General features: G+C 47.0%; 1 protein-coding gene across 1 annotated transcript in view; it reads left to right on the top strand.

Moving 5' to 3' along the window:
* Positions 1-13,608, top strand: part of dync2h1 (dynein cytoplasmic 2 heavy chain 1) — a gene marked incomplete at its 5' end in the record, with an annotated part of 236,486 nt that overhangs the window by 168,740 nt on the left and 54,138 nt on the right. The window contains one exon of the mRNA XM_084443002.1: positions 5,571-5,681. Coding sequence (XP_084299128.1) covers positions 5,571-5,681 — 111 coding nt within the window. The remainder of the gene's footprint in view (positions 1-5,570; positions 5,682-13,608) is intronic.

The following is a 13,608-nucleotide window of genomic DNA, read 5'->3' as shown; positions in this document are numbered from 1 at the left end:
ATTAGGCTATTCAGTATATCAGATTCAATATACTTCATACTTCAGTATACAGTAGGCTATATCATTCGGACCAATGCCAAGTGAGTAAAAAAAAGTAGATTTGTTTTCCCTTACTTTTATTTTGAAAGTCCTTGAAAGAACGCTACCGGTAAGTTTGATTTCACATTGCTTGAGTGGCAACTGATAGTGTGCTGTGTCCTGATTTAAAACTGAAAACACAAAAAAAACACTAACATTTCGCGCACAGCGCGCGCTCATAACATATCGCTATCTCATGCCCCCTCAGTTTTTTGGGTTGCATGACGCCCCTGCTAACAATAATAATATTCATAGCATAATAATAACATCGAATAGCTAACCATTATAAAAACAACAACAATATAATTTAATCTACCTGTAATAGAATACAAAATGACCGAGCGATGCTGTTGAAGAAGTTTTGATCTTAAGTCAAAAAAGGATTTGCCAAGGTTCGCGCAAAAAGGTTCAGTCAGATTTATTAAGAAAACAATACGATTACAAAAGATCCTCAGGATAAAACACAGAGTGGTTCATCAGAAAGAAGTGAAGCCAAAGCTCGTTTGGCGCAGCCTTATATGTGCTCAATACAAGGATGTGACGCTGGCAGAGATTTGGTTGCCTGACCCATCTATACATGTCATAATAAGGTGACAGACATCAAACAGTGGTCGAGGGATGCAAAGAAAAGTGCGGTACACTTTGAATATAGACAAAGGAACAATGGCCTGAGCCAGGACGGGAAGGTTGAGGTGTGAGGCCTTCCTGTCCTGGTGAGGATACAACGACAGGGGTGTCTGTCTTAACAAAGAAGTGGGGAAGACAGAGGTTCAGGAGGTGTTTGGAATTACAAGAGAGAGAGAGAACAAAGGTTTAAAGTGTTTAGAATAGCAAAAGGCAGGGGACTGGATCAATAGGTTTTAAGAACAAAAAGCTGAGATCTGAAAAGTCTTGAGGCCAGTTGTAAATTCTATGACAATGCCATGAAGCCCGAGGCAGTCGATATGGCTGACACGTGTGTGCGGTTAAGGATCCAGGTTTTGAAAGCATGGCAGAAGCAGTGTTACTAAAGGTGTTAATGATAAATTATGTCTAATTTTGTGTGATATTGTTGTAGGCTCACACAGGGCACGGGTAATAGCCTAAGGGTAATAATTGGTCAACAGTTCATATAACACGTAATCTCACCTCCAGTAAAATCAAAATGTAATCTACCTGAAAGACTTTACTGCATTGGCTGAACAGTCACTGCCATAAAGTGACTTAAATCTTACTATTTTAACTATGACTAAACCAAATTACTCGGGAAACAGGAGAAAAAGGTGAACTTTCAGCTTTCAAATTACTAGACCAGGATGCACAACTACGGAGACCGGAGAAAAAGGTAAATGTGTTTATATTAAAATGGCAAACACACAAGTGACAGTGGATATGAGGTAGTTAAATACAAATGATTCGAATTACATACGGATATGGGCCCAAATGCAAAAAAGTGCTTACTTCTGACAACTGAACATACAAGTGTTTACCTGTAACATCAGGGATAGCCTACATTCCTTCGAAGTGAAAACGAGTACACCCTAGAAGTCTGGCATATGGATAGCAGTGTGCCTTGGAGGTCATGTGCCCTCGCAAGGCTTCGCCGTAATGAGGATTGCGCCATAAAAGCATGACACGTACACTTACAGAATAGCATGGGCCATAAATGAAAAGACAAAAAGAAAAACGCTCCCCAAACCCTGAAACCAAACCTGCAGCTGACTGAACAAACTAACCAGTCTGAGACACTGAGTGAAAAGATGCTGCAATGTTTCAGGCTGTGTACAAAAAGGACATCCGTCCCCTGAGTCAGGATGGAGGTGCACCAGATATCTGTTCGTAGCTACGGCCCCATGTACGACCCTCCACTGGAGGTCACCCGTCCGTTTGTCAACGGGGAGTTTGTACATTCATCATCCCATTGGTCAGCTAGAATATGGTCTTTGGTAAATGCTCCGAGGGCTTCTGTCAGGGAAGCGCAGACCTCCTCCACCAGCCTAAGCAGCAGTCTATAGGACCTGATGTTCAGCATATCAGCAAGCTGCTGGACAGATGTCTTCATCAGATGATCCAGTTTGACGCACCCAGCCTCTCTCAGTCTGGATTTCAAGCTGACAGAAGACATAACCTGAGATGTAATCAAACAGTTCCCAAACAGGGGCTCCTCAAAAAGAGCTACATCCCAGGAGTCAGCACAGCTCTGCGACAAAAACTAAAAACCTGCCTGGCCTGCAACACCGACTGGTAGAAGGGAGTGAGACCAGTTAAATCCACAGACTGGGGTTGGAGCAGAAACAGATGTTTATCGTAACCCAGCTGTCCAGCCCTCCTCAGCAGCACACAAGCCGCGTCCAACCAAGGCACGACAAAGCTATAAAGCAGTCTCTGAGCTGTCTGCAGCCTGAAAGCTGTGATACGAGAGGCGATGTCCACCAGGCCCTGTCTTCCCTCCTGTACCGGCTCTCAACCAGTGCTGCTCTGACCAGAAGAGGTCGACCACTGCCCTCTGGATCCCCTCAATGGTGGTGGAGACAGGACTGTCAGTCTGTGCCAAAGGGTCGAGGCGACCAAGTTATCAAGACCCTCCCCCTAAAGGATAGCTGTGGTAGCAACCATTTCCACTTAGACAATCTGGCACACACTCTCTCCATTATCCCCTCCCAGTTTTTCCTCTGAAACTCCTCAGTTCCCAGAAAAACACCCAAGACCTTCAAGCCCTGCATGCCCCAGCTGAGGTTCCCTGGTAATGTTGGAATTCCCCCATCTGCCCACTGCCCAACCAGCAACAATGCACTCTTCCCCCAGTTTATCCTGACTGATGTTGCCCTTTCATAGATAAGGAGACTGCTGCCCAGGGACTCTACATCCCCCTGGTCTTTAACGAACACGCTAACATCATCAGCGTTAGCCGACACCACCAGCGAGGGACGCTGAGGCAACCCCGGTAATATCAGCCCCAACACCCTAGCGCTTAACCTGCTTAGAAGTGGCTCAATGGCTAAAGTGTACAGCTGCCCAGAAATAGGACACCACTGCCTGATGCCCCTCCACACCTGCACTGGACAACTCAGCCCACCCCCCACTTTAACCAAACATTTCAAGGGTTAGAATGAGAATGACTTGTGCAGTAACTTATCCTCATGCAAGAATATGGACAACTCATAGGCTAGCTCTTATTTAATATTTCATTGTACTTATATGCTCGTTTGACATTTCGTTTCATTTTATTTTTCACATGCACAATGACAGTAGGCTAAATGTTGCTTTCAAGAGTCCTACAGCGGCTTCTAAGCACTAAAGCAGACCAAAGTCATTTCGGCGGAACAGGGAGGCGACAACGGATAGCAAAAGCAATTGCCAGCATGATTAAAAGAAACAGATTGCTAGAACGAGAAGGAATGACGAGGAGAACCTGGAATCACCGTGGCCTGGAGGTAGGAGGATGCTGTTCCTTTAATTTCCCTGTAGGCTAGTACCAGAGTTTTCAGCTGGATGCGAGCCGCTATAGGGAGCCAGTGTAGAGAACGGAGAAGGGCTGCTGTGGGGCCCCAGCAAGGAGAGAGTTGCAGTAGTCCAGGCGGGAGATGACCAGGTCCTGGATGAGCACCTGCGCCATTTCGTCAGTGAGGAAGTGGCGAATCCTTCTAATGTTGTAGAGGAATCTGCAAATGCGTGCGACAGATGTCATATGTGCAGAGAAGGACAGTTGGTCCTCCAGTGTCACACCCAGATTCCTCGCAGGTTGAGGTCCCGGTGCGGGGAGTCCTTCCCCGGGAGGAACAGCAGCTCAGTCTTGTCCAGCTGGTGCTTGATATGTCAACCAAGCACCCAGCTATGCGTGCCTCCACTTTTGTGTCAGAAGGGGGAAATGACCAGTTGGGTTTCATTGACATAACAGTGATAGGAGAAGCAATGTGAGCGAATGACAGAACCCAGAGATGTATTGTAGAGGGAAAACAGGAGAGGACCCAGGATAGACCCTTGTGGAACCCCCGTAGTCAGACTACGCGGTTCCGACATCGACCCTCTCCATGTCACCTGGTAGGAGTGGCCTGTCAGGTAGGTGCAAACAGGGAGCTTGCAGAGCCAGTGACGCCTTTCTCCTCGAGGGTGGAGAGGAGGATCTGGTGGTTTACTGTATCAATCACTGCTGAAAGGTCTAGGAGTATCAGGACAGAAGATAGAGTTTGCTCTCGTGGCATAGAGTGACTCCGTCACTGCAAGGAGGGCAGTCTCTGTCGAGTGGCCAACCTTGAATCCGGACTGGTGGGGGTCCAGGAGGTTGTTCTGGTGGGGATAGTAAAGATAGCACTTTCAATCCTATCAGATCTATCAGATCTGTGTCCTATCAGATCCAGAGAGGATGGGACAGAGAATGTAATGTGTGCAGGCCAGCTAGATTGCCTCATTGGCTCACCACCAGCGTCTCCCCGCTACACCCATAACCTCGAAAACTACTACTCATAAAAACACAACACACATATCAACATATGACTACAATTGTATTGTTTGCCATGCAAAATAAACCTGCTAGCTTGGTATGTTCTTGTGGTGCCAACGAGCTTGCATGGCAGCTGCCGACATTGATGTGTGAATGCGTGTGCGAATGGATGAATGAGAGGCCAATGTAAAGCGTTTTGAAAAAAAGCTCTATATAAGAGCAGTTTACCATTTGCCATTTGGTGAAAAGTTTAGAATTTTCCTGCAGTCTAGTTCATGCGCATGACAGGAAGCCCTGTTTTTTTTTTTAGAAGCTTTCCTTGTGCATGATCATTGAGCTGTTCTCAATACACACTGCAAGGTGTTTTCTTTTCAGTAAGATGGTCGGGAAGCACCTTGCAGTGCAGTTTATAGGACGTTTGAAACTGCTGGCCACACAGACACACTAGGTGACCCGACTGTTTCCCCAGTACTTGGAGAGGTGCTTCCTCATTCTCTGTTCTCCACACAAGGGGCGGGTGCTGATAGTGAGACCAGCTGGTGGTGATGAGTGAGACTGGCCGGTGGGCTCAGTTTACTGACCACAGACACTAGGGAGAGAGAGAGAGAGAGCAGTAGAGAGAGACCTTACACCTAAAATCTCCCCAGACTCTTACTGAGGGGTCTGCCGTACACGCCAAACCAGATGAAGCCCTCAGGGTAGGGAACAGAAAGAGTGCGTACGATGGCACATGTGTGTGTGCATCATACTCTCCCTCCCCTCTGGGCACCTGGGAAGTGAGATGTTTTTGAGTTTGTGTGCGTGTGTGTGCGAGTGTGTGTGTGCGTGTGTGTGCGCGTGTGTGTGTGCGTGTGTGTGTGTGTGCGTGCGTGTGTGTGCGTTTGTGCGCGTGTGTGTGTGTATCAAGGGGAAACCACGCATCTGGGGACTATTTAGACTAAATCATTTTAGAAGCACTTGTTTGCGTTGCCCAAAAAACCACGCCCCAGTTCAAGTGCTGCGACTCTCCCCGTTCTGCAGCCTAGTGTGAGACGTCTACCCTGAGCTGAGCTGTTCTCTGTCTGTCCCTCAGGAGCTCAACGTTCTGCAGCCTACGGCCGGGTTCCGCCTCTGGCTGACCGCAGAAGTCCATCCCAGGTTCCCCCCCAACCTGCTGCAGTCCAGCCTCAAGATCACCTACGAGGTACACACACACACGCACACACACACACACACACCCACACACACATACACACCCACGCACACACATACACACCCACGCACACACATACGCACACACGCACACACATACACACACACACATACACACACACACACACACTCACACATGCACACACACACACACACATACACAAGCACACACACACACACACACACGCATACACACACATACACACACATGCACGCACACATACACACATGCACGCATACATAAACATGCGCACACATACATACACACACACATACATATACACGCACGCATACACGCATACTTACTCTACCATGAACACACTGGCCCACTATCGTACACACATTGAGGCGTTTCCTCCGGTAAGTTCACAGGCAGAGCTGTTTCCTGTGTCTCAGTGTGTTGGTGTTGTGTTGTCCCGGTGATGTGCAGTGTTCACATTTTTCGCTGCACCAGATTAAAGGCAAGGCAAATGCGTGAGTAGACGCGAGTAAACGTGAGTAAACGCGAGTAGACGCGAGTAAACGTGAGTAGACGTGAGTAAACATGAGTAAACGTGAGTAGACAAGAGTAGATGCGATGTTCCACCAGGCGGCGTGATTACAGCGAATTACGTGATGTGATTATGCACTTCGCCTCGAGAAAATTCGTTCGAATTGAAAATGTTCTAGGGTGTGTTAGTATGTGTGTGAGTGTGACGACTCCCAGTCCCCTGGCTGGGGGTTGGGATTAGGCTGGATCTTTTCTTCTGTGTCCAGCAGGTGGAGTCTGGGAGTGGCTCCTGATCAGGTGCACCTGGCGCAGGTGTGCCTGGAGTATAAGGGCCATCCAGAAGCAGAGTTCTCTCTCTCTCCCCAGGAGCACCTTAGTTTTGATTTGGACTTTTGGTTTACACCTTACCACATCCACCTTCATCATACTTTTGTCTTTGCATCCATGCATTACACTACACCACTGACATACTGATATTCACATCCCATACTAGTTGATTATTGTTTGTATGATTTAAGTAGCCACTTATTAAATATTCTTAAAAGCTTGCTTTGGTAGTGTGACTCCCCTTTTTGTTGCGACTCTACGAGCTGGGTCGTAACAAAAGTGGGGGCTCGTCCAGTGTGGTTGTTAAGTCTGCTTTCTGTGTGTTGTTGTTCTGGGAGTCGCGCTTTGGTGAGTTTTCGTTTTTCTTGTTTGCGTTGCGTTGTTTGCGTTTGTTGTTTTATGGGGGGGAGCTTTGTGCTAAGCTTTAGTAGGCTACTATTTTGCTATTGGCAGGAATAGTTTTGGTTGGGACCGTCTTTTCTTTGTTTACTGATTTGCGTTTGTGCGTCAGCGGGTGGGTCTATGCAGCTGGTGCACTTTGCGCTCTGCTACCATTCCCCTGGTCAGGCAGAGCAGCGATTCCCCTTTGGGTTTCGTTGACGGGGGGTTGTAGTGTTGTGGCGAACGCGGTTAGAGACAAAGTCTCGGGAGCACGTCCCTGCTCCGGGCGGGTTGTCGTCTTGCCGATCGCTAGGGCTGTCCCTAACGACTATTTTTCTAACGATTAATCTAGCGATTATTTTTTCGATTAGTCGATTAATCTAACGACTAATTTAACGATTATTCTAACGATTATTTTTTTTACTGTTCGATTAATATATCACTTAATTTTCCCAAAATAAATGTCAAAAACTTCTCTTATTAACATTTCAGTATTTTATTCAATTATTCTTGTACAAATATATAAATTATGCTTCTGCACTGCAGGGCAATATTCCACAACAAAAAAAATCCTCTCTGTCTTACTGTCCAACATAAAATATAATATTATAAAATATAAAAGTTAACTTCAAATAAAAGGAAAAGTGCAAGTAATGCAGTAGGCAAGTTCAAGTCATTTTCAGGAGGAATACCAAAATAAATACCAACATAAAATCCTCTAATTAGTGCAATTCGAGTGCAATTCTAACCGGAATACCTTAACTATAACTCTCAGTAACAATAACGATCTCAGTAACAATATAACATGCTCCCCCTCTCTCTGCTCTCCCCCTCCCACGCTCCTCTCTCTCCCCCCCTCCTCTCTCCCCCCCTCCCCTTCTCTCTCTCCTCCTGCCTCCTCTACTCTCTCCTGCGCTCCTCTCTCCCCCTCCCCCTCACTCCTCTCTCCCCCTCTCTCCCCTTCTCTCTCTCCCCCTCCCCCGCGCACCTCTCTCCCACACTCCTCTCTCTCCCACGCTCCTCTCTCCCCCTCTCCCTCGTCTCCTCCCCTCTCCCCTTCTCTCTCCTCCTGCCTCCTCCTCTCTACTGCGCTCCTCTCTCCCCCTCCCCCTTCTCTCCTGCGCTCCTCTCTCCCCCTCCCCCTCTCGTGCGCTCCCCTCTCTCCCCCTCCTCTCTCTCGCCCTCCCCCCTTCGCTCTCTCCCCCCCTCTCTCCCTTCTCCCCCCTCCACCTTAGGCATTACTGTGGAGGAATGTGAGCATGTCCACTTCTCTTTCTTTTTCTTTCTTCTCCATCAAATTTGTGAAGTGGTGCCTGGAGGGAAGTGTATACCCTGGGTGAAATGTGTTGATCATCTCACGGAAGCCTTGACCCTCCACAATAGCAACAGGTCTCATGTCCTTGACGATCATCTGTAAGATGCAGTTAGAAAGCTGAGCAGCCATCTGGGGTGTGCATGGAGTTGTGTTCTTTTTGTGGAAAAAGTCCTCCACACTGCTTTGCCTCCTGAAAATATTAAGCACATTAGTTAATTAAATAGCTAATGCTAATAGTGGCATATTTAAAAATAAGACTAGTTTTAATGTTTTCTCAGGCGAGAAAGTAACCATGTAGATTCCCAATATGTGGTCAGTTTATCCAAATAACCTCTGTTTTCGGAGATTTTCGCACACCGTTCTTCAAAACTCCGGTAGCTTCCCTGTTGCCTAGCAACATGTGCTTGTAAACAAAACGCTCTGCGCCCTACCTCGCGCAAAGCACACATTTCTTATCATGTGTAGGCCCCTTAATTTCCACCTCACTGCTATGTTTAGCCAACTTGAATGCCAACATGGCCATTTAGAAGTCTGTCCATCACCACAACACATAGCTAGCTAGTAGCTACATGGCTAGCTAACGTTACTCTCGCTGCTATGTTATGATTAGCTAAATTGATGCTAACGTAGCCATTTAGGTGCGAGCACCACAATGACAATTGGCTACCGTAGCTAGCCAGCTACATAGCTAACGTTACTAACACCAGAAGACATACAAACTGTGGTGAGCTACATTGCTTGTGTAACATTAGCTAGTAGCTATCCATTTTTCACTCATACACGGCCGGAAAAGTGAACAGAAATACAACGGTGACTTACGGTGCTATCTTGCGGCTGTCTTCACAAAGAGCTCCGGGATGCTTTCGCTTCAAGTGCTCGTTCATTGCAGATGTACTGCTGTGATAAGCCATTTCAATTTTGCACAGTTTACAGAGCACCACATTGTTCGGTTTTTGTCTGAAGTACTCCCACACTTTGGACGATCGTGGGCGAGGTTTTTTAGCTGCCGGCTCTACTCCGGGGACCTCCATGTTTCCACTGGTCGCAGCCATGTTGTTTATTTGCGACGCATCGACGCACATTACGCAAGTCGACGTATTGACGTAGTCGATTATGTCGACTACGTCGACGCGTCGTCCCAGCCCTACCGATCGCTCTTTCGCAGCAGCGGATTTTAGTGCATAAATACCCGCCGTATGTGGTCACATGAAGACTAGGGGGGGAGATTAGATAGTTTTCGGTAGGCAGTTAGAGAGGAAGCGCATTCTGCGTTGGCTGTGTGGATTCGGCCATTGTGCGTCACAGCGAGTCAACATGTGATTGGTCCCTGGTTTTGCTTTGGTTCATTCAATAGTTTCGTGTGGTTAGTGTTCATTCATTGTTTGGTCGCTTGCTTCGGAAAGTAGGTTGCATAACAACCTGCATATGTGACTTTCTGTTAGTAATGTAACATTGGGTCATTATGGTTGCTGTCGATGATTTTCTGGCGACTCCTTCGGAGTCCGGTTTGGCTGATTTTACTAAGGATCAGCTTATGGATATAGCGAAGCACTATGGTATTGCTATTAGTAGCAGCAGTGCTCGTGTAAAGGACAGCCTAGTAGCTGCTTTGGTTGATGGTTTTGTGGCTAAAGGTGTTATTCGTAGGAAAGACGAAAGTGGGGATTGGTTTAGTGCATCGGGGTCCGGGTGGACTTTTGAGCAGCGTAAAGAAATGTGACCGCCGCTGGTAATTTGGTCCTCAACTAGGCAAAGGTCATTTTTCTGTTTTTTACAGATTATGAAAGTGCAGATTGTAAGCTTTCAAATGAGGTCTCATACATTGAAATCTGAACATAGTTGAAGAAGATATGCTTGAATGCTAGTACTGCCAAATCAACTTAGCTGAGAAATCCTCCTCCAAAGTTCTCCAACATTTTCACACCTCTAACTGCCAGGTAATGGGCGTGAACAATAGCCTGGTAACCCCACCCCCAGCCACTCCCCCACTGGACGATCTGTCATTATCTGTCAGAGTGGTTGTCAACTTGGGGTATTACCTGAGAGTAACTGCCAAGTGGGGTGCTCTCTCACTGATGACCCCACACTCTTTGAGTCAGTATTAATCTTGTTCTTAACTGCATTCACAACACAATATAAGATTAAGTTCAAATGTAACGTTCTTTATTGTCACATACATGATATAAAGTACAAGCATAAGTAGTTAAGTGTACAAAAAAAGGCAACAGTCTAAGTGTTAAAGTGTACAGTCAGTTGTCTATTTTATAGACAAGGTGCATAGTGTTCATTGTGATCAAGTGTACAACAAAGTAATAACAGTCCCCAGCTCAATACTCAAGGTAATAACAACAGTACTCAGCTCAGTATTCAATATTCTAACAATGCAGTCTGTGCAAGTGTGGGCAAGTCTGTGCAAGAGAACAAGCAATGCTTCAGTATACAAACAGGAAAAGGCTGTGGCCTTTCTCCTGCAGTGCTGTCCGTCCTGATGATTTGCAGTGAATCTACAAGCGGACAGTCTTGTTCTGAGCTGCTGTGGAGTTTGGCGGGGGATATGTGACATCTCGTCCCTCATCAGAACAGAACTCTCTGATCTTGTCAAAGAGATACGTCTGTCTGGCCATGTCCAGTCCGGGTGGGGCTTGCACAAGAAGACCTTCTCTGGGGGGCAGGACATCAGGCTTGCGCAGTAGCTGAAACTCGACTGCCGGTGCATCACGGTGTTCTCTGGCCACAACCATGCCAGGTCTCTCAGCATCAAAACTGCAATAGAATAGAAGGAAGAAAGTACATTAAACTATTGCCCACAGTACTGGCACTCCATATAGATAAAATAGTACCAGAAAGTGTTGATTAAATAGACTAGCTAATGCATGATAGGATGAACGTATTCTCACCTGTTCTGCAAAATCAAAGCTGTAGTGCATAGTGATCTTCTTGCTGGCTGGTATGGAGGGGCCCAGGGAGAGCTGCAAATCCTCACAGGACTGGAGCTTTGCTCATCCTGTAACAAAAACAAAAAACAAAGGTGTCAGACTACCATACCTATCATGCTCTCTCATTCTGTTTCTCTCTATAATATAGCTACCTAGCTAGATATAAGCTGCCTCGCTGGCTAGTTTAGGAACAAAGGGTTAGCTCACTAGCTAGCCATGTCCCTGTGCTAGGCAGCTGGCTAGATATTAGCTGCCTTGCTGGCTAGTTTAGGAACAAAGGGATAGCTAACTAGCTATAGCCATGTCCCTGTGCTAGGTAGCTGGCTAGTTTAGGAACGAAGGGACAGCTCAGCTATCTAGCATGTTAGCTAACGTTAGCTAGCTAGCCTTTGTTAGTTAGTGCTAGTGCCTTTGTTATGCTAGCTAGACTTAGTCACTTGTTTAGAAAGGAGCTACTGCTAAAGACTAACGATAATGTAATGTAAAGATACATTACACAGATAGTATAAAGATAGCTTACCCCAAAGCAAAGCCGAATGCTTGGCGGCAGACAACAGTGGTGTGAATTGCTTTGTTGATACAGTCATCCCTGTATCACAGTTCATCAAGAATACAACTCCGTGTACGAACGAGTCCTGCTCTGCTGGAGTTTTAGCTGCTCTTAAAACTCTTTCCATGTCCTGGATGCCATCCCCGTCTTCCTCTTTAGCAAAAGCTGTAGCATCCATGGTTAAACTTGGGACTGGATGTAAACAAAGCCGGCGTGTTGGGGAAGGGTGTGGGGGCGGAGAACCCGGAAGCAATAGCCAATGAAACCAAATCATGCTAATCGATCTGCCCGCCCCCAAACCCGACTCGAAATCAGCTAAAAACTAGCTTAGTTTGCAGACTAATTATACGTATTTCGTGAACCTAAAACTGTTGTCTGTTATAGTAAGTGGGTTCTTCACAACTTCAACTTTGGTAATACAAAAAAAAAAAAAAAAAAAAACTTTTTTCTTTTATTTTGCCCCCTAGCGCATTTCGGGGTTTGCCGAGTTGCGGACCAAATCACCAGCCGCTGTCACAAATGTATTTGTTGCAAATGGACTGTGAAAAGGAACGTGAATCGATGCAGTTGGAACGTGAGAAAATACAAGTTGAGCAGGAGAACTTAAAACTCGAGGCTCGTCGGCTCGAGCTGGGTCAGCCAGGTAGGCCCCAGGGGTGTGTGGCCATGCCTGTGGGTGCTGTTAACCTGCTCCCTTTGTTTGACATTAGGACGAGTTTGCGGCTCGTTCCAACCTTTAATGAAAAGGATCCGGACACGTTTTTTGCTTTGTTTGAGCGTGCAGCGGAGGCTGGAGATTGGTCCGACGCAAACCGTATTCTAATGTTACAGTGCGTTCTTACTGGGAAAGCCCAGGAGGCTTTTTGTTCATTGGCCGCAGAGCCCAATCTTACATATGCTAAAGTTAAGGATGCGGTATTGAAAACATATGAGTTGGTGCCGGAAGCATATCGTAAGAGGTTTAGGACTTGGAAAAAGGGCGACAAGCAGACCCATTTGGAGTTTGCTCAGGATTTGGTGTGTCAGTTTACTCATTGGCGCACCTCGTTAAAAATTACCACGTTTGATGCTCTGTGTGACCTAATGGTATTGGAACAGTTTAAGGATTCAGTGCCTGGGCGCGTGGCAACTTATGTGGGTGACCACAAAGACGTTAAGACGGCCCTGGAGGCTGCCGCGTTGGCCGACGATTATGTGATAACTCACAGAAGTATGAGCCCCGCGCTACGGACGAGTGCTCTCGCCGTGGCTCAGATCGTAGTCTCCGCTCTCCGAGTAGGGGAGGAGCGGGGATGGAGCGCAGTTTGCCGGCTTCTGACCGTGCGTCCCGCGTAAAACCCGACGGCAACGTTTGTCATTACTGTCGTGGAAAGGGTCACTGGAAGTTGGATTGTCCGGTCCTGAAGGGTAAATCCAGGAGGCAGGCGAAGGGAGTTGGGCTGGTGGGCCCTGTGCTGCCTGCAGCAGATTCTTTGCCCAACCAGGCCTTGGTTAGAACCTCCGGTGGGTCCACGGCCTACTTGCCTTTTATAACGAACGGCTATGTGTCGTTGGTGGGTATGGCTGAGAAGGTTCCCGTACGGATCCTGAGGGACACTGGTGCATATGATTTGTTTATTTCTGAAAAAGTGCTTCCCTTTCCTAAGGACTCGGAGACTGGCTATAACATCTTGGTCCAGGGCATGGAGCTGCTGACTGTGTGTGTGCCTCTCCACACTGTGGTGTTGGAGTCCGACCTAGTACGTGGAGAGGTTGCTCTTGGTGTGCGTCCCGGTATGCCTGTGGAGGGCGTGGACCTTCTTTTGGGTAATGATTTAGCTGGTGGTTTTGTATGGAAAGGCGTTTCACCCCCTATTGTTGTGAACACCCCTCAGCTCACGGGGGAAACCGATGTAAATGCACAGCGATATCCAGAGGTTT

The sequence above is a fragment of the Borostomias antarcticus genome, assembly GCF_949987555.1.
Source record: "Borostomias antarcticus genome assembly, chromosome: 1".
Taxonomy (NCBI): Eukaryota; Metazoa; Chordata; class Actinopteri; order Stomiiformes; family Stomiidae; genus Borostomias; species Borostomias antarcticus.
Note: the sequence above shows the minus strand (reverse complement) of the source record. Positions and strands in the feature narration are given on the sequence as shown.